General features: G+C 45.6%; 1 protein-coding gene across 2 annotated transcripts in view; it reads right to left on the bottom strand.

The window, feature by feature from the left end:
• GRK3 (G protein-coupled receptor kinase 3) overlaps positions 1–26,527 on the bottom strand; it is a 118,306-nt gene extending 91,779 nt beyond the window's left edge. For both annotated transcript variants that reach the window (XM_088655781.1, XM_035134716.3), the window contains exons 1-2: positions 25,094–26,527; positions 6,583–6,659 (exon numbers count right to left, since the gene is read on the bottom strand). In XM_088655781.1, coding sequence (XP_088511907.1) covers positions 6,583–6,659; positions 25,094–25,206 — 190 coding nt within the window. In that variant the 5' untranslated portion in view covers positions 25,207–26,527. The remainder of the gene's footprint in view (positions 1–6,582; positions 6,660–25,093) is intronic.
• Between the last annotated feature and the right edge of the window lie 608 nt (positions 26,528–27,135).

The raw sequence follows: 27,135 nt of genomic DNA, 5'->3' as shown, positions 1-27,135 counted from the left end.
GTTTTGGCCTACAACTGCCATGATCCCTAGCTAACAGGACCAGTGGTCGGGGAAGATGGGTATTGTAGTCCAAAACATCTGGAGGGCCCAAGTTTGGGGATGCCTGGACTAGAGTTTGACTGCAACTCTCATCAGTTATATATTTATTTGTGCCCACCTTTCTTCCTAACAGGGACTCAAGGCAGTTTACAGACAGAATTAGAATGGCTAAAAACATGGAGAAAGAACAATCCTTAACAATTAGACATTAATAGAATTAAAACACACACACTCTCCCAGATCTATTAAAAACAAAAAACAAAAACAGAACGGCACCAACCCTTTCCTTAAAAGCAGTCAGTTCCCAAAACCCTGTTGGAATGCGAAGGTCAGCAAGGACAGCAAGGAAGGAGCCAGTCTAACTTCTCTAGGGAGGGAGTTCCAAAATTGTCTGGGAGCAGCCACCAGCGAGAAGGCCCTCTTCCGCATCCCCACCAAGCGTGCCTGTGAGGGTGGTGGGACCAAGAGAAGGGCCTCTCCCAGAGCCCAGGCAGGTTCATATGGAGGAATATGGTATTTCAGATGGACTAGGCCTAAGCCATATAGGGCTCTACAGGTCATAACCAGGACTTGGAATTGTGCCAGGAAACAGACCAGTAGCCTGTGGAGCTGTTCTAGCAAGGGAATCACCTGCTCCCTATAACCAGCCCCAGTCCACAATTGGGCTGCGGGTCTTTGAGCCAGCTGATGTTTCTGAGCACTTTCCAAAGGCAGCCCCATAGCCATATGATGCTGGAGCGGAAGGAAGAAATGCTACATTTTAGTCCAAAAGGTATGGAGGGCACCAGGTTGGCAAAGACTGCTCTATGCAATGCAAGGTAGAAAAATCTTATGTCTAGCACAGAGGTGGGGAACAGCCAGCCCGCCAGCCCTATCAGGTCTTGATTTGGGCCACACCACCCACAGCTGCCCAACAGCTGGCCACAATACATGACAACAGGTGTGTCATGATACACACATGGCCACAATACATGACAACAGTTAAGGGCATAGCTACAAAGGAAGCATCAGGAGCTTAAAGGCCCCTCCCAGAGTTCCTCCCTGGGAATTACCGGGTGCAGCCAGAGCACTGATCTGAGCACTTAAAGCAGGGGTCACCAACCTAAGGCCTGGGTGCCGGATGCGGCCCAATCGCCTTCTAAATCTGGCCACGGACGGTCCAGGAATCAACATGTTTTTACATGAGTAGAATGTGTCCTTTTATTTAAAATGCATCTCTGGGTTATTTGTGCAGCATAGTAATTCGTTCACCCCCCCCCCAAAAAAATAGTCTGCCCCCCCACATGGTATGAGGGACAGTGGACCGGCCTCCTGCTGAAAAAGTTTGCTGACCCCTGGTCTAGGAATAGTAATTCGTTCATTCCCCCCCCCAAAAAAAAAAATAGTCTGGCCCACCACATGGTCTGAGGGATGGTGGACCAGCCCACAGTTGAAAAAGGTTGCTGACCCCTGACTTAAAGTGTGTAAGGAGCCCTCCTTGTGTGGGGGAGGGAAAAAAAACTTGTTCATTATAAGACACATAGGAAAGAGGCCCTAATCCTATCTAACTAAGCTGGACATGCAAAGGAGCTGTGCCTGCTCTTTCAGTCTCTGCAGAAGAGGTAAGGAAGTTAGAAGGAGGTTGCTCTGCCTCATGATTAAGCCAGCATAAGCTTGTAGAAGGAAGTATTGCCATAGATGGCCATAACTGCCCCTTTGCTTAGAAGTGTATGGACGATGCAGAGTTTTCATATTTGGTGCGCCACCCACCCCAAACTCCTTGCTGCTTGAGGTGTCGTACCAGCCTTGCAATGCCTCAGTAAATGAAATGTCCTTGTCAGGATTTTATTGGCTTTCCAGACTGAACCCTCAGGGTACTGGATACAGAACCCTAATATTTTTCCCACTCTGCTGTGGCAGGGGGAAGCAGGAAGCTCGATAGGGGCCCTAAGAACAGCAGCCTAGGAATTCAGGAGAGATCAGCACAGGTTAGGTTAGAAAGACTGTCTAGGAAGTCTGGCAATTCCTCTACATTCTCCCCATGCAAACCTCCTCAGTATGCCAGTGACACTCAACTCTCTTTCTCCATGACATCTGAACTGGGAGAGGCTGCAATGCCCCTGGGCCTCTGCTTGGATGCAGCGCTGAGAAGGATGGGGAGAAACAGACTGAGCTTGGATCCTGGCAAGACAGAGGCATTGTGGGTCAGTAGCTCCAATGTCCAGGAAATTGGCCAGGTGCCTTCCTGGGATGGGATTGCCCTCCCCCTGAAGAAGCAGCTTTGCAGCTTGGAGGTGCTCTGTCCCTGGAGGCTCAGGCAGCTGCTATGGCAAGGAAAGCCTTGTTGCAGTAATTCATGTGTTGGTTACTTCAAGGCTGGGTTACTGCAATGAGCTCTTGATCTAGAAGCTTGCACTTGATCCAGAACTGTACTCTTTTCGGCACCTGCTAAAAATATTTTTGTTTAAACAAGTCTACCCAGTTATGTGGGTTTACTATGTCTTTAGTTTACTGTCAATTTAATTTTTTGAATGGTTTAAACAGTTGTTTTTACCAATACTTTTATTTTCTTCATTTTGTGAACTGCTTTGAGGTTTTTTACAATCAAGCAAATAAATAAATAAATAAAATTTCATCTGCAAACTGTTTTCCCCCTGCAGATGCCAGGGCTGGCCCACCAGTCATTGTTGACCCGGGATTGGCCAAAGAAAACTTAATGTGGGGAGGGGGGATACGTACTTAGGCAAGGAAGCTGCCAAACCTGAAGCACAAAACATTCCCACACAAGAGCACATGAACCAGGAAATTTTTGCATAGAGTGATGTTTGGATACTCTACAATAAAGGCAGCAATGCGGTAAATTTATTTCTACGGAAGACAATTCCCAGCAGGCCCAAATAAAGCCCAGTGGCAAGGAATGTAATCTAAAGCAAACATATGTGCGTCTGAGAAAATTAGAACGCTGACTTAATCCCCTTGGGAAACACTGCAAAAGGGTTTACCCAAGAACTTTTGCCTTCTGTCAAACTGTTCGGCTAACCAGTTACCCAAAAGCATACTGGTAGAACAGGTGTCCATCATATAGATGAAAAATAACACATACTGTATAATTAGCTTTTAAAATCAATTCTACAACTATTTTAAACTCTCACACACAGGAGAGGAGGGACTTCTCAATATATTATTTAAGACCACATTTTTGTGAGGAAAACATCTGTGGCCAGACCCTGAGCCTGATAAGGCCTGTTACAAGTGGAATTTCTACCACTGGGAAAATATATTTTACCAGTACTCCAAGCCCAGTGACAACACCTTGATGGAGATCCTGCTCATGGAAAGTCCCCCGTACTCTGCTTTTACGTAGCAGCAAAGAGACCCCACCTGCACACAAACACAACTGTGTATTCCTACAATAAATGGAGTGTGTGTAGCTCCTTGTTGGAGTTTTGTGAGGGGTTTTGTAACTCACAGTAATAAGAAATAAGCCTGTGGGAATGCTGTAGATACTAGGAGAGGATATATTGATTAAATATTATCCTTCCTAACTCACACTAGTGAGTCATACAGCAGAGTTTATTCCCCAATATATAGCAGGAAGGTAGTTGGTAGACTCGTTTGAATCTCTATACTTAAGCAATCTGGCTTTGTTCAGATTGGCTTGTGTTCCTGGTAAGACCCCTTTTATCCCTCCTAAAAAGAATAAAGACACAAGAAGCTTCTTTTAAAAGTAACAAGAAGTTTACCCACATTCAATTCACAGTTGGATCCCTGAGGGCAGGCTGTACAGCGTGGCTTACATCCTTGTAAGGATGGTCCCATGTGCTGCTGGCAGAGAGCCAGCAGTGCAGTCCAAGAGAAGAAATGGCATCAAAAGAGAGTCAAAAAGACAAAGACCTTTTGTAGGGTCTGCAAGGGTCACGCCCACCTACCTGGTCACATGCAGGGGGAGGATGCTCCAGACCAGGTGGAACAGGAAGTTCAACTGGCTGTATCAACACCCCCATCTGTGCCCACTCTAGGCAAACAGGAAGTGATGTCCTTAACTGCTTATGTTATATCCCAGAAAGCCAACACAATCTTAAGAGATATTCGGCATTTGCTGATGGATTTATGGACAGACCTGGCTTTATTTGCTACGAAATACAAATATTTGTCGGTGGAATAGTGTGATTTCCCCCACTGGGTCTTGTCAGTACATACAGTTTTCTAGGGCAGAATCATCAGGAGGTGTTGCTTGTGTTGACACAGGGGCCATAAAATTCTGCTTTATCTTTCATTTACTGGGATCCTTTCTCTGTGCTTGCACAAGACTATACTGCAACCCACCCCAATTCAGTTCTTTCACATAACCACCTTCATGGGCTGAAACTTGGCCTCCCATCCTGTAAAGCCAGTCAGTAGTTTGTCATCACTGCTCCTTGCAATTAGAGCTAATTTGCTTAACTGTTTCAAAGCAACTCACTTAACTGCCATCAATAACACCCTAAGCTTCCCTCCTCCTGGCTCTTCCCACAGAGAATTCCCACAGCCAACGGCAATGTGTAAACCCCAAAGTCCTTGAGTGCTTCCTCTGGGGTGTGTCTCTCTTGTCCACCCAGAACACTGGACTGCCCCCCGCTGCTTTGCTTTCCCGTATAAATCCTCTCTTGAGGTTCTTGTCGATGAACACCCGCAGGTCTGTCAGCTCCTGATCCGACATGGAATACAACTTGCCAGGCGGTAGCTTGGCCCCTGGCAGCAGGTTGATCTTACAGTCAAATGGCCTGTGCAGGTGGTCCAATTCCGCTTCGCTGAAAACCTCCTGCAGATCTCAGTAAGGCTTGGGGATTGCGACTCCACCTTGCACCTGCATTGTCGCCACTGTGGCCAAAGGTGGTCCCTCCCCCTGTTGCCGCTGTAAGCAATGCTCTATGCAGTACTCGGAACCGAACGTGAGGGACCTCTGGTGCCAGCTTATGGAAGGGTCGTGGCGTGCCAGCCAGCTCATTCCCAGGACTAGGGGTGGGTCAGACAGGGTGGTCACGTGGAATGCCAGCGTCTCAGAGTGCCCACCTGCTACCGTCATCTGCATGGGCGGTGTCTGATGAGTGACTGCGCCTCCTAACAGCTCCCTGCCATAAATGGTGGTGACGTGCAAGGGGAAATCCAGTTGCAGGAGCTGTATCTGATGCGCCTCCGCAAAAGATCTGGCAAAGAAGTTCGCTGAGGCACCTGTGTCCAACAGGGCTAGAACTTCTAAAGGGTAGCCATTGGGCAGTGTCAACGCCACTTCCACCACCACTCCTGTGCTGGGCGGGGTGTGCCCCGTCGTTTGCGGGAGGGCGAGAGGGGGCCTTCTCATTGAAGTTGTGCCTGGCCGCTGCCCCTTGCCTCCTGCAGCCAGGCTTCCCCATTTCCCTGGGGCTGAGCGGTTTCCGCGGCTTCTGGGACCACTATCCCCTCCTTCCCTTGCCATTCTTTGCGCTTGGGACATTTGCAGACCAGCAAAAGTAGGAAACTCTCACTTTTGTCCCTAGCCCGCCGGAGATCATCAACCAGTGCGACCAAGGCAGTTTCAGTCGAATGAGGCCTGAATCCTGATTAGAAGGGATCCAAATTGTATGCATCCTCCAGGCGTTCCTGGAGTTGTTCGGCAAACACCTGCTCCATCAGCTTGCCCATGAATGGAAGATTTGAGATTGCAATCCCAACCACTTGCACTGCTGAGCTACAGTTATAACTCTGGTTCCACACAAATAGACAAGGCACAGCTGTGGCAAACATTTCCAAACTGTATGTTGTTGTGGTGGTGAGAGAGAGAGAGAGAGAGAGAGACTAAGGCATGCCTTGAGCAATCAAGTTACCATCTTGGACCTGAGCCACCTTACAGGATGCATCTATGTCTATGTTCCTCAGACTGGGGAGGCCCCATGGAAGACTGACACCCCTTCCCACACCCACAAGGAAGGTATTAGGTCACAGGCCCAGGCTTCAGCTCAGCCTTCCCCCTCCCTGGAGGCCTCCAGAGGTCAACTCCCATCAGCCCCAAGCAGCAACGAAGTTGCTTATCATAGGAAGTACATAGCTTGGACAGAAATGTTTCTAAACTAACTAACTAGTCTAGAAAAGACAAAGGCAGTCATCATTTTTTCTCTGAGGTCTCAGAGAGAAGTGTAAGGAGGAGGAGCTCTAAACAGGCTGCAACCTAGGCTGTATCAGTCCAAACATTGAAGGATAGGGAGGTCAGCACAGAGGTCAAAGGTACAGGGATAGTCAGGAGGTCTCTTGCTGTTTTAAGCCCATGCAAATCCTTTTATGCCAGCTGAGTTGCACCCCAATTTCCAACAAAAATCCCAGAATCAAATACCAACCGGGCTCTTAACTCGCAGCCCATTGTTCTGCCACATGATCAAAAATATATCTCACATCTTGCTTTGTATGTGAAGCACCATTTGCCTCCCAATTTCCCCTCAGGAAAGCACACAACTCTGCCCCAGATATCCACATTTTGGAAAACACCAATTTATAGCATGCAGTTCTGAACATCAGCGCAGGAGGAGTAAAAAAAAGCACACGGCGGCTTACCAATCTTCTGACTAAAAATCTTGTCAAAGGTTAATTCACCTCTCTCCTCCAAATACTTCTGCATGACGCTGCGGATACTGAAAGAGAAATCACAGACACACATTACTTGCCACAACACACACAAGGACATGAAGAAAGAGAGGTATAAAAAGGCACCTTTAAAAGATAGATAGATGATGATGATGATGATGATGATGATGAATAATAATAATAATAATAATTTATTATTTATACCCCGCCCATCTGGCTGGGTTTCCCCAGCCACTCTGGGCGGCTTCCAACAGAAAAATAAAATACAACAATCTATTAAACATTAAAAGTCTCCCTAAACAGGGCTGCCTTCAGATGTCTTTTAAAAGTCAGATAGTTGTTTATTTCCTTGACATTTGATGGGAGGGCGTTCCACAGGGCAGGTGCCACTACCAAGAAGGCCCTCTGCCTGGTTCCCTGTAACCTCACTTCTTGCAGTGAGGGAACCACCAGGAGGCCATCAAAGCTGGACCTCAGTGTCTGGGCAGAATGATGGGGATGGAAAACACAAGGGCAGACTAGGACCAGCTTGAGGTTTGCTCTTCTGCCTCCCCAACTCAGTAGGAAACATGAAGCAACTAGCACCTGGCCATGTTTTGCAACTACAAGAAATCTTTACGGGAGAGGAGACTTTAAAGCTAAGCTATGCCTCCATGGTCTGAGACAGAAATGCCTCTGAATAGTGGTTCTAGAAGCCAAAGGACGGCAGAGTGCTCTGGCGCTCGTGTCCTCCTTGTGGCGACTGAACAGGATGTTGGGTGAGATGCGCCCCTTTGGGTCTGATCCAGCAGGCTCTTCTTGTGTTCTTAGGAAATTGAGAGGTGCTTATTCCCAAGGGGCACAGAAGACCCGCCATTTGTTCAAATAAATGAGGATAGCCACATTAGTCACATGTGGAGAAAGTAGGAATGAATCATCCCTGCAGATTTCAGTGGGGGCCGAAAGAAGATGCCGAGGAAAGGACTTTGTAAGGAGGTAGGGAGGAATCAGTACAGGTCTGTAAAAATTGTACTGGAGACCATGAAAATATCTTGCACACAGAAAACCACACTGGCAAGGACCTGTTTGCATTTCTGAGGCACTGCTGGGCAGAAAGCCAAATCTTAAGAGATTTTTCAAGGTTTATTTTATTTCGCACTGATGCCAGGGATTATTTTAGGGGAGTGGGGAGTGGGGGGAGGTATCTATTTGCTAGGACAGAAGAGCTGCAACAGCAGAAGACAATCCTTCAGGATTTAGGACTGAGGCTTGCTCATGCTCAGTTACAATTGGCCAGCAACCTGGATGAGTGCAGCCAATTGCAGTTTTTGCTGAAGCACATTGGTTGTGTGAGCAACCTTGTCCTGTGAGCATCTTTCTGCCAACTCTCCGCTTGTCCACATTTCATAGGCTAATCTATGGATAGGGCGCTGACGTGCCACTGGATCTTGCCTTCGAAAGGGACTAAAACACAACAGCAGAGCTGAAAATGATGAGCTTGGTGCCTCCACACAGACCTTCAACAGAGGCAGCCAGCTGAAAGACACACCAAGGCAATGCATCCTACTCCTCAGGAATCAGGGAAGGAAAAAGGCTAATAAATGTGAGGCATGGCATTTTTCAAGTTGCAGGGTTTCTCATTCACATCTGATTGCCTTTTTAGTCTCATAAACAGGCTTTGCCCTTGAAGTGCAAGCTTTGGGATTCAGAGGTGTCATTTAAGCGATCAGTATCCAACTAACTGGGCCTCTGGTCAATTGAGTTCCCCATTCCAGGCAACCAGATTCCCTGGGTGGGTGACTGCCTGGGAACCATACGTATGCTGCCTTGGGTTCCACAAAAGAATAGTGAGCATGTACAAAAATAGAACAAGATATGAGCAAATTGCCTGTGGAGGGAGGATGTAGCCTCCTCAGTACCTGCTCCCTTAGATCTTGGTCTCTACCTGGTTTGAAAAGTTCTGCTGCTGCTTCTACTTGGGCAACCAACCAGGCCTGCCTGTAGCCTGGCCCTGGTCAAAGCCTGGCAGGCAGCTTGTCAAAGCAGCAGAACCCCTCTGTGCACAGCTGGGACTGCTTCCTATGCTAAGATGTCTGTCACCTTGGGTTTGCAGTTATTTTGGCATCTGCTGTGCTCTCTGCATCAGGACAAATAAAGCACATTGGGGTTCGGTGTGCCAGGCTTTTAATGAGTGAGGTGCAAGTTGGCACTGCTGCCCTGCCTTGCAAATTAGCATCATAAAAGTATAACAGGATTTTATTCAAGTTGTTTACCCACGCATTCCTTTGGTCACTTATTAGTAGCACGTCAAAGGAACCAGGTCTCTTTCTGTTTACACATGCTTCCAAGCTGGTTGCCTGAAGGAGATTCTTACTCACCACAGATGATCAGGCAAGAGATGGTTTGTAAGTCTGGCTCCACCTCCTTGACGCCTGCTCATAGCTTACCAACACAACCTCCAAGCTAGAGACACCCAAAGGCCATCCAGTTCAACACATCCAGTCCATACCAGAAACAAGCCAGTTTCTTTGAAACAAGAAGAAATGGCTGAGCCTTTTGTAAATGTGTCCATCCATACAATGCTCTATACTCACAGCTGAATGCATCTCGCTGGGAAAGGCCTTCCAAAACGCTCATTTTATGTAATTAAAGTTCATTCATTATTTTGAAGTGAAAAAAAGTAATGTCAACCCTGCTAGCGACAGCTTTCCAGAGATTCTGGAAGAGACGGAATGGGGTAAGTGACTTTTAGCAACCCTTTAACCACAGGTTAAAGGTTGACAGGAACCCAACAGCTGTAGCTCCTATCCCAAACACCAGCAATTTTAAACCTGCAGATTTATACATTTTGAAAGTGTTCACCTTCCGTTCTCACTGACCAGGCAGACTCTCCCATCTTTCAAACCCTGTGACTGTTCTTGTTTTCCTCCAAACAAGTTGTGCCCCATCCTCATTCTTAATGCACGAGAAAGAGAGTCAATTAATATACAGTATCGACTCTTCTTTAAAACAGGAGTCAAAGCAGAAGAGCTCTTAAGTGCTTAGCCTGAGATCATGAGGGGCCCCAGGAGAATGTGAGAGAGGCTGTGTCTGTGGAAAAGAGGCTCACACTAGTGATGTTTAATTCTCGGGAATAATCTTTTGGAGAATATTCTCGAGAATATTCTCGATTAATGAGAATATTAGATAATTTTCATTTAAAATAGGAGAATATTCATTTCAATGCATTTAATGTTTCTAATAGCTCTAACACTTAATAACTGTTTTGGTGACTAAAACACAGCTTGATAAACAAAGCTATATGCATACATAGAAAAAAGAAGCCATTAACATTGCAGTAAATATATTATCATTATATGATAATATATTTCAGTATTTCAATCTCTGGAAAATGGCACTTTGTACCAATGAATGGCACTGCAAAAATCAGTTACTGGCACTAAATAAAAACATAGAAATGTCAACTCTTTAAATCAAGGCCACCTCACATGCTATATATAATTGTATAGGCCTAGGTACTTTAAGTGTATAAAGCATTAAAGCTACTTTATGTAAAATAAAAATCACACTATATGGCCAAGGATATAGAATTGCTAAGAATAAGGTCACACAAAAATAGAAGAAAAGGCTATTACAAATAGTTGAAATTCAAATGTTCATCAAAATAAATGCATAGCATTTTAAAAAAAGTTTTCTGTAGCTCACATTTCAGAACTGCCAACAGTGAATGACACAAAGCCCAATAATGTAACTGGATCAAAAATAAATCATTATTCATTACTTACACTGGCAATATCACAGCTTGACTTATTAGTTACTAGATTTTGAAAACATGGTTCTTACATTAGAGTTTACAGTTTGTGGAGAATATTCTCCAGAGAATTTTCTCCACAAACTGTAAATTCTAATTAATAACCAGTTTTACAACCCACATTTTAAAAATCTGGTAAATCTAACTCAGGCATAGGCAAACTCGGCCCTCCAGATGTTTTGGGACTACAATTCCCATCGTCCCTGACTACTGGTCCTGTTAGCTAGGGATCATGGGAGTTGTAGTCACGAAACATCTAGCGGGCCAAGTTTGCCTATGCCTGATCTAACCCAATCTGTGCAGCAGCAGAAGAGAGTGTGAGCTAGCGATGTGACTAGCGACTAGTTCACACCCTTTTCTTCTGCTGCTGCACAGATTGAGCCACCAGAAAGGGCACTCGGAGCACATGCAGGAGGCATTCTGTGCACAACTAGGCTTTGGGTTTTGCTTACCTTTGCTTACCGCAACCATCCTCCATCATAGCTGCCAAGTTTTCCCTTTTCTCAAGAGGAAGCCTATTCAGCATAAGGGAAAATCCCTGTAAAAAAGGGATAACTTGGCAGCTATGATCCTCCATAGAGCTGCAGGGGCCTTTTAAACTTCTTTAAAAATTGTGTTTAAAATTGTGTTTTTACTTCTACTTTTTACTGTAAATTGCTCTGTAGCCTTTTTGCAGCATATGGAGGATGAACCCAGGCAGTCCATAACCCTTGTTAGCTCTGCATTCCAGCGAGCCACCCGGGCATCAGCTAAGAAGCCATCAACATGGGATAAAACATCCCCAATCACTCTCTGGAAGCCATTTGGATCTATTAAGTGGTGAGGATGGACCATTCAAATCAATCCCACCTCCCTGCGGAGGGGAAGGGTCACAGAGAAGTCTAGTTGCACCAGGAAGTGATCTGACCATGGTACTTCTTTTCTTCCACTGGAACTTAGTGTCAGATCACCCACATCTACAGAGATAAACACCAGATCTAAGGCATGCTCACAGCATTTGAGTATGGCCAGAGTTATTCAGGGACAGCCCCATGGAGGCCATGCTTTCCACAAAGCCCCAAGTGGCCCCTTGGAAGGTCATATTAACATGGTGTATGTTCTCCTGGAGACACTTAGTCTGGTGGTCCTAGGGCAGTGTTTCCCAACCAGTGTGCCTCCAGATGTTTTGGGACTACAACTCCCATCATTCCTGACCACTGGTCTTGCTAGCTAGGGATGATGGGAGTTGTAGTCCCAAAACATCTGGAGGCACACTGGTTGGGAAACACTGCCCTAGGACCACCAGACTAAGTGTCTCCAGGAGAACATACACCATGACTTGAAACAGCTCAGATAGGAAATCCTTGATGTAACGGTGAGGTCAGTACACCAATAGGAATCCAGTACTGCCCAACTTCCAGAACATGCACTCAGGAAACTAGGTCTCCCTAATAGGACGCCTGGTGCAAACTAATGACTTCCTAAAAATCACTGCAACCCTCTCTCCCTGCCCACATGACCCAGGTTGCTGTGCGTTTAAGAGAAGCCTGGCAGACAAGCAGCAGCAAGAACAGCCCCACCTGCCATGTCCATCCAAGTCTCTATTACACATGGCTGGTCAATTCTACCATCCACAATCAGGTTATGGATGGCCCTGGTCTTACTGGTCATTAACCTAGTATTACACAGCCTTTACCAAAGGTGTCATGGGCTTTGAAGACACTCGATCTCAGGACGCAAGGGAGAAACGTGCTAAGAGGAAGGCATGCTTGGCAAATCCATACCGTGATCAACTCCCACCTGGAAATCAATGTCCCCACTATGGATGGACATGTGGATCCAGAATTGGCCTCCATAGTCACTTATGGACTCATTGTTAAAACCGTGTTTATGGAAGGCAATCTTACTCAGCTACGAGTGATCGCCAAAGATTACACAGCACCACCTTCAGGTCCTGTGCACCTTGTTGATACCTGTATCCTTCTGGTCAGGACCAGACCTGGAGGCAGGGACAGTCTTAAGACAACGACAAAACTGGCCTACTTGGTAATGATGTGGTCTAGTTTTAGCGTAACCCCTTCTCCTGCTCACGATCACTGAGATTGGATGTCCCAATGCCTCCACCCTAGTGGAACCTGCCCCAGCCATTCTGTTGGCTGGGGCTCACTCCTGGGCAGGCCTGTCCCACTCCCCCTAAAACAAATTAACTTATGCAAATTAGCTAGCTTAAATAAAAACAAATCCAAGAAAAGTTATTCAGAAGGAATCATGGAATCGCAGAACTGTAGAGTGAGAATGTGCCCTCAAGGGTCATCTAGTGCAACCTCTGCAATGCAGGAATCACAACTCAAGAATCCCTGGCAGATGGCCATCCAACCTTCATTTCAAAACTTCCAAGGAAGGAGAGTCTACCGCCTTCTGAGAGAGACAGTTCCACTGTTAAACGGCTCTTACTGTCAGGAAGTTCTTCTGAATGATTTGCCTCCTGGCATTCCAGCCACAACCCAAGGGATGGCCGGGGGTGGGGGGAGGACCAGGGTGCTGCTACGTGTTGTGTTGTAATCTGTCAAGCCCTGAATATGGAAGTCTCTCACCAAGACCCATGACCCCCAGCTGCTGCCTTTGGGGTGGTGCCCTTGACCATGTAATTTCCCCAGACCAGTTCATTGAGTTATTCTAGTTTCTCTCCCTCTCTAATTTCCAGAGATTTGGGATAGTTGCTACACAGGGTAAGTACTTCCTAAACTCTGCTGGCTCAATTTGAAATTGCTAAATGGTGATTTCTCACTTCTTCTAATAAAAGAGTCAACTCTGCCTACTGTTTTTTGATTTACCACCAGAATCCTCCTGCGCCCCTGTTCACACTTCCCCCAGAAAAGTTTCAGAATTTCTACTAGCAATGAACAATGCATCTTGCATTCTCAGGATCCCTAGAGGAGAAAGTGACCTGGAGAAACCCCCAAAGTGGCACAACAGGCAGAAGCCACAAGCTGCTTATCCGACTGAAAAGCAAAATAAAATATTAAATCCTTTCATGCATAGTTCTCTCCATGTTCCAAAGTACTCCCTCCCTCTCATACACAGGTGAGAAACTTCTATTGTTGTTCAGAGATGGGGAGAATCTGCTAGGTCCCATAATGGTGATGGGCAGGGCCACCCACTTTTCCTTCTACCATCCTTCCCCAGCCTCTTTTTCTGCCACTCCCTTTCTCCCATTCCCTGCCCTTGCCCCCCCCCCCATGATGAAGCCAGGCCCACAGCCGCTCAGAATCCAAGTGCTGCAGGCTCCCTGCCCATATGTGCCCCAGAACATCTACCAGACCATGTGGGATGTCACGGAAATGGGGCAAGCCTTCCCTTCAAGGCATGGTTCATCTCAAGGAGAAAGCAAGCTCATGCTGGAAATAAGATCTCACAGTTCTTCTGGGGAGAAAGGGAATGAGGCCAAAGGGGGAAAGAGCAGATGATCTTCTGGACTCTTCATGCACCATTTTCCTAGCCCTGCATTTCAAATCCTAAAATGTTTTGGTTGCTGTGCTTGTGGCGAGTTTAGACTACTCTTGCTGTTCTGTAACGTTCTGTATCTGTATCTGTCTAATGTTTCAGTAAACCAACCAGAAACAATAATTATTTGAGTGACATGCAAATAGAATTAGTAAATTGTTCAGTTCAATAGCCTTGAAATCAACCTTCTGCAATTCCCCTAAGCACGGCCAATAAACGACTCATGTTAACCTTTCATGCTACAAAGGCCACACACACACACACACAAAATGTGTGTGTGTAGGGTAATCTAGGGGTAAGTTGAGCCAACATTTCAGTTATGCCACAATAAAACAAGAAAGGAGCTTCAAAATTTCCATTCCATCAAGTGCCTGCCTTCCTTTAGGACCCAACGTACCTATGGAAGGCAGGTGTCGTAGCTTTAGACAGCTGACAAACCATGAAGGAGCCACCAAACTGCACTTGCTGTACAGTGGGACCTCGGTTTATGAACACAATTGGTTCCGGAAGTCTGTTCATAAACTGAAGCGTTCATAAACTGAAGCGAACTTTCCCATTGAAAGTAATGGAAAGTGAATTAATTCGTTCCAGATGGGTCCGCGGTGTTCGTAAACCAAAAATTCGTAAACCGAGGTGTTCCTAAACCGAGGTTCCACTGTATTTCTTTCAAGTGATAATGTAACTGGAACAAAGCATAGTCGCCAGTCGCCTGCTCCAGATAAACAGCTACACAATTTGCCCCCTCTTGGTTTAAAGGAACAACCCAACCTAACATCATGTTGCACAGAGATGATGATTCTCTGCTTTAAAAACTATTTTATTTTTACTAAGGATTATTGGAAAAAATGGCTCAGACCTGGAACAAGGCTAAGGTACATGTCTCTTGGTACAAAGCTCTCTGATAACCAAGACAAAACAATTGTCCCTCTGGCTTAATACTGATGGGCAGTGACTTGTCAAAGAGAGGCTCCTCTTTCTTTCTTTCTTTCTTTCGTAAATAATTGTTATTATTATTTTCAAAAATAATAATAAAATAAGGATACAAAAATCAAACCACCATCTAACATATATACCATACTTCTAATAAAAATTCTACTATTTTACAAACCTTCTTTTGAGGTTCTTTAAACCTCAAGACTTCCTTCCGCCCCCTTCTACTGGTTCTTTACATCTTACATCATTCCCTGCATTTTGTTATCATTTTTATCCATTTGTTACACCTTTATATTCTCTAATTCTTTACTACTTACAAGTGCTTAATCTAAACCTCCCAATGTACAAACTTGTGTACAGTATTTCTGCATGTACACAATAAATTTCCCCCATTCTTTTTTAAACTTCTCATTGTCAGAGTCTCTGAATTTTGCCGTCAGTTTTGCCATTTCTGCATAGTCCGTAAGTTTTATTTGCCATTCTTCTATTATTGGCAACTGTTATTCTTTCCATCTTTGGGCTAACAGGATCCGGGCTGCTGTTGTAGCATACATAAATAATTCCTTCTGTTCCTTGGGAATTACTTTTCATATTACATGCTTCTGGTTTCTTTGCAAAGGTTAGTTTAAACATTTTCTTCAATTCATTATAATATCATTTCCTGGAAGCTTTTAATAACCTTGCATTCCCACCACATATGATAAAATGTACCCTCTTTTTCTTTGCATTTCCAGCACTTATTTAGCAAGTTTTACCGGTGTTATATACCTCCACCATTTCTCTTTGAAATCTTGATATGGTGTAACTAAATCCTTTCTTTTTATCATTTTTAAAGGTTTCATTTAGTTGAAAGTATTGTAACCAATATATTACTTTCTCTCTGATTTCCTCAAAATCTTTCAACTTTAATTGATTATCCACTTCTGTTAACAGCTGGCCATTTAGTCCTCATATTCACCTTTTTTACTGTTACTACTTCTGTCGGTGAGATCCACCATGGTGTCTTTTATTCTAGTAAATCCTTGTATCCCTCCCATACTTTTAAAATTGCTAGGTCTTATTATATAGTTCTGGAATCCTTTGTGGACTTTGGCTTTATTATACCATAAATACGCATGCCAACCAAATCTATTGTCATTCCTTTCCAAATCTAGAAGGTCTGTGTTTTGTAATTTAATCCCAAATCCAACAGATACAAGATACTTCATAATATAACTTTAAATATGGTAGGGAGAAATCTCCTCTTTCTTTAGGACCCGTAAGGAGTTTATATTTTATTCAGTTTCTTCCCTTTCCAGATAAATCTAGTGATATCTTTCTGCCATTCTCATATTGCTTATCACTGGGCCTGACTGAAATAGAAATAACATTTTTGGCAATCTGTTAATTTTAATCAACAATATTCTTCCCACAAATGACAGATTCATCTGTCCCTGAATCTCTATTTTTTTTATTTCTTTCCATACCTTTTCATAGTTATCTTTAAATACATCATTATTAGCTATTAACCATATCCCCAAATATTTGTGAATTTGTGAACCTTTTTGTGAATTTCTAAGTCCTGATGAATCTCTTTTTTATCTTTTTCTGATACATTTTTCACTATCAGCTTGGTTTTATTTTTGTTCAACTTAAAGCCCGCCTACCACCTGTCCAAATTCATGGATTTTCTCTAGGACTTTCAGAAGAGAATTTTTTGGATCCTCCATCATTATTACAAGATCATCAGCATACACCTTCCATTAGTATGCTTTATTTCCAACTGTTATACCTCTGATGGTTTCTCCCCTAATGTTTCTCATCAGGACCTCTAATGTGAAAATAAATCATAAAGATGACAAGGGACATCCTTGCTTTGTCCCTTTCTGTATCTTACAGTTCTCTGTTATCACATTATTTACAATTAATCTGGCATTTTGTTCTGAATATATTGCTTCCAGACTTTTAAAAACAACCCCTAAAAAAGCAATTTAACATGAATTTTACTATCTAACCAGATCATTGATCCATAAAATGTATGCAATAATCAATGTACTGTACAGTGGTACTTAATGTTATGTACTTAATCCGTTCTGGAGGTCTGTTCATAACAGGAAACCGCTCATAACATGAGGTGCACTTTCTCTAATGGCGCCTCCCGCTGCTGCCATGCTGCCAGAGTGCGACTTTTGCTCGCATCCCGGAGCAAAGGTCGCCACAAGGAGCATCTACTTCCAGGTAAGCAGAGCGCGTAACCCACAGCATTCATAAGGGGGACGGTAACATAACACGAGGTACCACTGTACTATAAAATAAATAAGCCAGTCCTGTATATGATAAAAATTATTATTTTTTTATTTTTCTTACCAGCACTGATAATAGTGATTGTTTGGATGGGGGACTTTTATTCATTTCTGCAGTCACACAATCAATCAATCAATCATTCAATCAATCAATCAATCAATCAGTAGCTGAACTAGGTTACACACACGCAACACACATGGGAGAGGGTCTCTTCGCAGCCCATTAATTGCCACCGCACGCTTAGCCAGAGATCACAACAACAATATAAGTTCCATAACAAAAGTCTTCTCAAAGGAGAGCCAAATTTAAGGCATGTGGGCCAGGCTCAACCGGAAAACAACAATGGAGCCAGCAATGCCTGATTGCCATGCCGGCTTGGGAATGAGAGGAGGGGGTGGGTGAAAACTCAACGCTGGCACTCAGTGCCAGATCATATCCCTAAGCTTAAAAAGCTGCAAGGAAGGCAAAACAATGGGCACAAAGAATCCTCCTCCCAAGCTGCAACTGGATTCAAAAGTGTAAAATAAAGAAAACCGTCATTTACAGCAGAGGCGCATGTATAGCACCACCTTCCCACAGTTTAGCCCTAACTTCCTGTGGAAATACGCAAAAGGAAGGAAAGGAAAGCAAAAAGGCGCTCTGTGCCCAACCCATTCAAATCTCCTAACAAAATCATTTTCTGGTCCATGTAATCTAGAAGATCTGTTTCTAATTTTTTATAGAATTCTGCTTTCTTTTCATTTGGTGCATATATTCCAATTATCAATATTTTTTCATCTTGCAATGTAATTTGTACCACTATCACTCTTCCCTGTTCATCCCTAAAATTCTGCTTAGGCTCAAGTTTAGGTTTCATACACAAAACCACTCCTCTCTTTTTTGCTTCGTCTGAAGTTATGAATTCTAATCCTTTTTTTTTATTAATCAAAACTCTTCTAATTTTTTTTGCCATATGAGTTTCTTATAGGCATACTACATCTAAATTCTTTTTTTTAATTATATGTTCAATTTTATTTCTGTTAACTTTATTATTCAAACCATTTACATTCCAACTCAGTCTTTTCAAGTCCAACATTTTTTTAGACTCTTGTTTTTTCTACTTTTTCTTTCCTATTATCTATATTATCTATTTTACCCCCAACTGGTCCCCCTCCATTCCTCCTACTGCTCCTTCTGGTTCTGTCAGGGTCTCTGTTTCTCCTAAGTCCTTCTCATGCTTTGTCCAGAATTTCTGGACATCATCTACATTGGTGAATCTGTGTTTCTGTCTTCTGTATGTAAAGGAAATCTCCTCAGGAAATTCCTTTCTGTATGAAATCTTATTCTTTCTCAGCGCATCTGTAAAATAAACTATACTGAGACAACCTCTTTAAAAGGCGAGGAGGAGCATCTTTCATGAAAATGATAGGGTTCCCTTCAATTTGGAGTCTATCTGTGTAATTAGTTTGCATAATTTTATCTTTGATCCTCTTTGAATTAAAAGTTACCAGACAGTCTCTAGTTACATTCCTACTTTTAGCATACCTCGATTTCACTCGAAAGCAGCTATCAATAGAGCCAAGAATAATTTCCTGATCAATTCCCAACCAATCTGCAATAGCTTTTGCTAGGAATTCTTTCAGGTCATTTTCACCCTCCTCCGGGATGCCCCTCATTCTCACCGTCTGTTCTGTTTCATTTCAAGGACTGCTAGAGAATCCGCAAATGATTCCTGTCTGCCAGGACACAGCCTCCCTTAGCGTTTCCTGAAAGTTTTTTAAATCTTTGGTTTCAGTCTCCAGTTTCCCTGATTTTTCCTGCAAGCCTTTCAGAGAGACATCAAGTGCTTCTGTTTTCTTAGTCAGTGAGTCAATCTTACTTGACAATTGTGTTACCATTTCCATATTTTTATCAATTCAGGCCAGTAACCTATCTGATAATTTGTCTGAGTGCTGTGTTCTTTCCTTGGCCAAATCTGATTTCATCTCAGAAATCATATCAAATAATTCAGAGTGGGACTCTTGAACCAAGGCCCTCCTAGTCATCATTGGTGTTGTCTGCTTCTTGGTTGCCATCTTACTCAAATGCAATTACCAATTACAATTGTTACAACCTATAGGGAAAATTCCGCTCCTTTTTCAATCGCCTGCTCCCTGCTCCTTTCCCCCCCTTAACTGAACCAAGAACCTTTTGCATGCAAGTGGGGTGCTTTAACACTGGGTTGCGGGCCCTCCCCCATCTTGCTTACTCCACGTCTGACATCTAACTCACTGCAGACAATCCTGGCTAGCAGAAACAACCCGGCATAGGTCCAGGCTGAGACTTGCAACTTTAGGTGCTGTGGAGTGATTCAACCCAAAAAACAGGCATTCCAGCCCTGAGCTGCAGCCCTCCCATCTAATTAAACTCTTCCAGAAGGACACAAGCGAAGCAAAACCTACCAATGAACCCTGTGTGAGACAAGATGGATAAATGGCAGATTGAATTAAGTTGCTGGGAACTGTTGCTAAGCCCAGGGTGAGTAGCCAATTAAAAAGATGTTCAAATTTACTACCGCAGTAGCTCAGTATGAGGACCATGTCACCTGCCTCATGCACAGGCTGCCCCCATGGCTGCCAGGATTTCAAGAAAATCCCCTACATGTGCACATGAAGATTTATTATGAGGAAAGATGGCCAACTCCACGGCTAATGGTCACCGAAAGACACAAAGTAAATGGCAGTTCCAGGATGAGGCAGAGGGCCAGTGGAGCTGGTGGGACAAAGGCTGGCTGCTGAACAGCAAAAGCTAGGAGGCAAAAAGCTCCTTGAACAAGTCCCACTGAAGTCAGTGCAACTTCTGATCCCATCAGAATCTGCCTCACCAATCCCAAGTATTAATCCCATTAATGCAGCTGGCGCAGTATTGCCTTCACTGGCCAGCAGCAGCTCTCAACAGTTTCAGGCAAGGATATTTTCTCAATCTTACCTGGAGATGTTGCCAGGGATTGAAACTGGGCCATGCAAAGCATGAGCTCTGCCACTTGAGCTATTCATTTTTCTCAGGCTTGTGCAGGAGTGAATATCCAGACAACTGTCCTGGGAGTGCACATCTGGAAAATTCTGTTTTCCTTGGTTTCAAGAGCTCTGTATGACTCAAAAGCTCACTGCCAGCATATTAAACATCAGGTGAGACATGGAAGGAAACGCCTGGGGTTCTCATCATCCTGTTTTCATTTGCAATTTGTTGTGTTGTCTCTGAAGGATTCAGGACACCTAAGCTCTCAGCCATTTCCTAGGACAAAGATTGTTACCTGTAATCTAATTAGGAAAGCCTGCTCTCACCTCTTTGATCTTACAAGCAGTGGAGCTAACACACATAAAAATCAAATATACTTCGTTGCTTTGAAATCTATGTTTAAAGAATCTGGTTTAAACACATCCTGATCTACGGGATTTGAGGGCAAGAGGGGATCACTGCAGGTGTGCCTGCCCCTATTCATTCAGCAGTTACCTCTCAAGGAATATTTCCTATTGAGCAAGGAGCTAGCTGACTCGCACACACTTAATACCTGCTCTCTCCTTGCCCTGTTCCCAGCCAGGCCAGCCAGCCAGACTGGAGCTGACCACAGCATCTGCAAGGCCAATCCATTTGCTTGCACCAACGTCATCTTAATGTTGCTTCTTCACTGCTTTTGCAGAGAACATCAATTTCAGGATTTTTTTTAAAAAAAACTATATGCTACACTTGGGAACCAACCCTAACTTTGAAGGACAGGAGAGTAAACCTTTTTCTCCTTGCCTCATACTCTTTCTTTAAAAAAAAAGAAAAAAACGTTCTCCTGAAATAAAAGGAAAAACCTCCAATGCTGCTCAGCACTTGATCTAAATCACACTGCAGCTGTTCCATTCCTTTCAACAGCAAGTATCACATGGGGGTGTTTCTTTCTTGTCTGGGTATCAGTCTAGGATTGCATCAGCACAGTCATCTCTCTCTCTCTCTTTCTGAGCAGACAAGCACCGCATCCCTCCACAACCACCTAGGCCAGAAGCATTGACATTCAGTGCATGCGTAAGACTAAGCCCAGCCTGTCTAGAACATGCATAGGCAAACTAAGGCCCGGGGGCCAGATCCAGCCCAATTGCCTTCTAAATCCAGCCCGCGGACGGTCTGGGAACCAGTGTGTTTTTATATGAGTAGAATGTGTCTTTTTATTTAAAATGCATCTCTGGGTTATTTGTGCGGCATAGGAATTCGTTCATCCCCCCCCAAAAAAAAAAATAGTCTGGCCCCCCACATGGTATGAGGGACAGTGGACCGGCCTCCTGCTGAAAAAGTTTGCTGACCCCTGGTCTAGAAATAGAGAAATACCTGTCAAGTGAGTGGTCAAAAGGAAACCCAGTCCCCTATGCAACAGCAAGGGATAATGGTGATGACTGCTTGAGATTTAACAAGCCAGCCTGGTAATTGCCTGTCCTACACAGGAGAAGATGCACTCAAATGTACACACACAGATGGTGCACTTAAAACCATGTGAAATTACCCCAATAGTGCCTACCTTAAGGGGGCGGGGAGAGATTTCCTCCCTCTAGCTATACTCCAGTTCTTGATTGCCTGGCGGCTAGCCTAAAAAACAGGACCAGGAACATCATTCACCATCAGTTCAGGGAGGGAACATTTATGTGTGTTCTCTAAGAGACAAATGCATCTACATTTATCCGGAAAAAGATTAGCTCTTTCCCCCTTACAAGGGGCCTTGCACGAACAAGGCCACAAAAAAAGGTAGAAAACAGGAACTTTGTCAGGAAGTGCAAGGGACAGGAGGCTAAAGACCACAAAGGGCTCCATAGAAGGCAAGCACACGGAGCTGCAGGAAGCCAGTATTGTTGCTGGTTCAGCACCCTGTCTAAAATAACCGGAGAAATATGGTCTCTTCTTGGGAAAGAATGTTTTCCCTCACAACACACTTCCTCATTTGATCAGAAACATTTCAACCTCACAGTCCACATGTCCTTTTAGGATTCCCAAATTCTGAAGTCCATGTCTCAGGCAATTTGAAGCCTTCCAACGCAAGTCCATGGGCAAGGGCAGTTTCTGCTTTGTATACAAAAGGTCCCAACTTCAATCCCCGACAGCTGCCTGGGACCCTGGAAAGCTGCTGCCAATCAGTGTAGAGTAGACAATACTAAGCTAGGTGGTCTGATGTGGGCATATACGAAGCTCCCATTCACCACTCCCCCTACCCTTTTTGCCTGTACTTTTCACAAACAGCAATCAGGAAAGTGTTTGTTGTACTTGTCCCTTGACACGGAGGTAAATGAGGGTGCAGAGCATCCCACATTGCTGGGATAGTGATTTGTAGCAGAAGACACAGAGGTGCTAACAGGAAGCTTAGATACAAGGTTGATGAGCTCGGGAGGGGCGGGGGGGGGGGGGAAATCAGGGACAGAAATATTCCCCAAAGGGCAAAGAGTAGCTGGATAAAAATATGGAGGGAGGGGGACTTTTATATCCCTGGAAGGAGAAAGGAGACTTGTGGTTCCCTGTCCAATCACAGGGAGGACCTTTCCAAGAAGAAGTAGCAGCCCAACGAGAAGGACCAACACAGCTCAGCGGCAGAGCATCAGGTTTACATGCAAATGGTTCTGGGTTCAAGCCCTGACATCTCCAGCTAAAAGGAGGAAGGAAGGGGGATGCACAAAGCTGGGAAAGTCCTGAAGCTGTGCATAAATGGGCCAGTGGCACTTTTGTATATTCACGTCAACTCCCATGAAACAGAATAAGATGTCTGGGTGTCCCATCTGTAATGGGACTTTGGGGGGCAGGGGGGGAACCTTGGCCACTCAAGATTTTAGACAACTGCAGGCCAAGGAGAATGGTACTCAGGTAGCCAAGAGTAGCAGGTAGAGGAAGAAGACCGAGATGTGAATTCCCACTAAAGCGATGCAAAGATATTTTGGAGGGGGCAACAGAGGTGCTTGCCATCGTTTACACTGACTTTGGTGACACTGGAGAAAGACAGTTGCTACCAGGGGCAGCAGCTCTGGAAAGCCTTGCAAAAGTCCAGCTATTTTCATAATTTCTTTGTCAAACTTTAAGTTGAGGGGGGTCAGGGGAAGGATGGAAAGGATCATGGAAAGGATCGATTTGATTATTTATATGACTCAGGTGTCTGGTTGTGGGCACCACCAAAGGACACAAAACACCCACCCACCATAAGTGGAGGCTTACTATGGTCACTTAATAACAGTATCATTTTAATTCAAATAATAGTAAAAAGAGTACAACTGGAACAACTTGCCGGGGTGGGGGTCATTATAAACTTTTTTAAAAAAATATTCTATTTATTAGTCACATTTTTGGACTCATGTACCTCAAAGCTACTTAAGAAGTAAAAAATAAAATGACAAAGGCATTGGGTGAAAAGAGCAACAAACACCCAACAATAAATTTAAAATGAACAGACCATCCCCACTTCACCTAAAGGGCATCCTTAGTGGATCAGCAAAGGCCATTGGCATAACTAACTTCCCTTGCAATTAAAAACCAGAAGCCTAAATAAGGGTGGTTTTGCCTGGTAACGAAAATCATGCTTGCCTGGGGAGAGCATTCTGCCAACAGGGAGCCACCACTGAAAAGGCCCACTCTTGTGTTGACATCCTTTCTGCCTCCCTCACAAAGGCCACAAGGAAGGGCAGAGTCCATGTTGGTTCATGTGCTACCTTGGGTTGGGGTAGCAGGATCTTGAGTCACTTAAGGCTTTATAGGTCAAAAGCCAGTCCCCAAACTAATCAGTGGTAGCCAGTGCAGTCAAACCAGTATATGCTCAGACCCTCTTGGGTGGTCTTGTGACTGTGATTTAAGCACCAGTGTGGTGTACTGTTTAACGGTGTTAGACTCTGACCTTGGGAGACGAGGGCTCGAATCCTCACACAGCCACCAAGCTCACTGGGTGGTCTTTGGCCAGTCACTAACTCTCAGCCTAACCTACCTCAGAGTTGTAGTGGGGATTAAATGAAATGAGGAAGGGAGAACCATGCATGCCACCTTGAGTTCCGTGGGGGGAAAGTTAGGACATAAAATAAATCAAACATAACATATCAAACATAAGAGCAGTCAAAGGCCAGGGTCAGGGGAATGCAAAGACTTGAAGGGGCATCCACCTTCTGAAGGGAATCCAAGAGGAACACATTCAAAAGAAAAAGGAGGGTGGGTTGCAGTCCTTCATTTGGTTCAGATTCACTGTACCCCAACTCTCACAGAGTGCTGATTTGGGTGGCAATTTGGGGGAGACACGGGCGAGGGGTTTATAAAAGTATGGTGCTGGGAAAGAGCAAAGAGGGATCTATCCTGGCTGACCCTTTAGTCAGCAGTCATGGTGGAGGAGTTATAACTGGGATCCTGGAGAGGGGTATCTGGATAGGAGAAGCAGGCTCTAGAGAAGATATTCATAGGAAGGGGAGACTCATAACTGGAGCCAGGGTGGCGTAGGGGTTAGTGTCCGATAAGGACCTTGGAGCTCCTTGGAGAAAAGGTGGGACAGAAACGCAGTAATAATATTGAGGATAACAAGAGTGATAGGTGCTAATCCTGGCTCATCCTCCTGGGCAGAGTCCCATCACAGATGCTTTTAGCCTGCAGGTGTTGGCGGTGGGGGTGATGGAGATAGCCAGCATGGCGTAGTGGTTTGAGTTCAAATCCTTCCACTCAGCCACGAAGCTCTCTGGGTGTGATCCTGGGCCAGGCGCTGCCTTTCAGCCTAGCCTACCTCTCAGAATTGTGGTGGTTGCTGTCAGGGTTAAAAAAGGATTAGGACTTGGGAGAGACCAGCCAGCCTAGCCCACCCCACAGGGTTGTTGTGGGGGTATCAAACGGGGAGGGGCAAGGACCATTTACACCCATGTGGAACTCCTTGGAAAGAGAAAAGGCTGGGATAGAAATGAAGCAAATAAGTAATAAATTAAATAAAGTACTGGCGGGGAGGAGGAGCACACTGCAAGCCCCCCCCCAACACCTCCCGCCAGCTGCTCTCACCTGGGCTCCGGGAGGGTGATCTTCTTGCTGGCTCGAGCGGCAGGTGAACTCTTGCTCTTCTCCATGGCCATGAGGTAGCTGACGTCCGCCAACACGGCCTCCAGGTCCGCCATCTTGGCTGCCCACAGGCCTGGGCCTGGGCCTTTGGCTTGGGACTCTGGCCAGGGCACACACTTGGCAAAAACACCTGTCAGGTGGGGGTGGGGGTGGGGGTGGGGTGTTCCTCCCTTTCTCCCCAGGAGGCCCCCTTCTCAGCTGGCTAGCCCCTCCTCCCCCCTAAAAACAAAGAACCCCCCCCCCATGTAGGCAAGTTCTTCTCCCCTGCTAACTGGCACACACCCCTAACCCAGGATCCTATGAATGACACCCCCCCAATACACTCACTTTATGTCCCCATTTCCCAATGGGGGCTAAAATGAACACTGTCCCCCTCTCACCCACACAATGACCAACAGGCTCTTCTAAATGAACCCCCCCAACTCTCTGACACGCTCCCACCCATTTACGGCCCTGAAAAGCCCCCTTGGGCCCCGCTTTCCCTCCTCCATGGCCTGGGAGGCTACGGGGACCCCCCCCCCTCGCCAAGCTGAGACCCTCACAGAAAAGGAAGCTGCTGTCACCGCCGCCTCCCCATCGCCAGGAAGCGAAAGATGGGAAAGAGGCCCCCCCCCGCCCTCAGCGCCCCTCTCTCGGCTGGGGGGGAAAGAGCAGTGGGGAGCGCAGAGCTGTGCCGCCCCCCAATTGGCCGGGGTGGGGGGCGGCGAGGAAGGGTGGCTGCCGCCGCTGGGCTCCTCCTGCCTGCCTGCCTGCCTGCCTGCCTGCCTGCCTGCCGCCTTCCAGCGCCGCCCCCCGCTCCTCTTTTGCGGCGGGCTGAGTTCCGCTGCTTCCTCTCCCGGCCCAGGAGGAGGAGAAGGACGGCAAGGACGAGGCGGCGGCGGCGGCGGCGGCGCCTCCCAAACTCTGGCGCTGGATCGATTTCCCCGCCGCTCCGGACGGCAGTGAGAATCCGAGGAGCCGCTGCGGAATCGCGGGGCGGGGGCGCTAGAGGGGGCCAGACTGCGGGCAGGCGACGCCGCGCGCGTGGTTGCCTCCAGCCGGCCTCCTGCGAAGCGCTGGCTGCACTTCCTCAAACGAAGCGATTGACGGATTCGCAATAAGGACCGTGGCTTCTGATTCGGATGAGAAATTCTGCTTCATCCAGGAGCCTAGGAGGAAGCTGCTTTAGGCCAGCAGTCGGGCCCCTGGTTCATCTCGTAGCCCACAAATTCCGCGGAAGAGAAAAGCCTCTCCTAATAGCTGGGGCCTAATCCTTCTTTTAAACTGGAGGTGCTGCAGACTGAAGCTGGGACCTGCCAGTAAAGCTGATGCTCTCCTGCAGACCTGTGAGCCTTCCCAAGAGGGAGTGGGAGGCAATTATTATTAAAAACAATACATAACAACTGCAGCCTTTAATATATAGATCAAAAGGGTTTCAACTAAAGGGGCACCTCAGATCAGCCAGGTAACCTTTTTAAAGGTCATTATTTTGTTGTTGTTGTTTAGTCGTTTAGTTGTGTCGGACTCTTCGTGACCCCATGGACCATAGCACACCAGGCACTCCTGTCTTCCACTGCCTCCTGCAGTTTGGTCAAACTCATGTTCGTAGCTTCGAGAACACTGTCCAACTATCTCGTCCTCTGTCATCCCCATCTCCTTGTGCCCTCCATCTTTCCCAACATCAGGGTCTTTCCCAGGGAGTCTTCTCTTCTCATGAGGTGGCCAAAGTATTGGAGCCTCAGCTTCAGGATCTGTCCTTCCAGTGAGCACTCAGGGCTGATTTCCTTCAGAATGGATAGGTTTGATCTTCTTGCAGTCCATGGGACTCTCAAGAGTCTCCTCCAGCACCATAATTCAAAAGCATCAATTCTTCGGCGATCAGCCTTCTTTGTGGTCCAGCTCTCACTTCCATACATCACTACTGGGAAAACCATAGCTTTAACTATATGGACCTTTGTAAGCAAGGTGATGTCTCTGCTTTTTAAGATGCTGTCTAGGTTTGTCAT

The sequence above is a fragment of the Zootoca vivipara genome, chromosome 12 (genome assembly GCF_965207765.1).
Source record: "Zootoca vivipara chromosome 12, rZooViv2.hap1.1, whole genome shotgun sequence".
NCBI classification, from domain to species: domain Eukaryota; kingdom Metazoa; phylum Chordata; class Lepidosauria; order Squamata; family Lacertidae; genus Zootoca; species Zootoca vivipara.
Note: the sequence above shows the minus strand (reverse complement) of the source record. Positions and strands in the feature narration are given on the sequence as shown.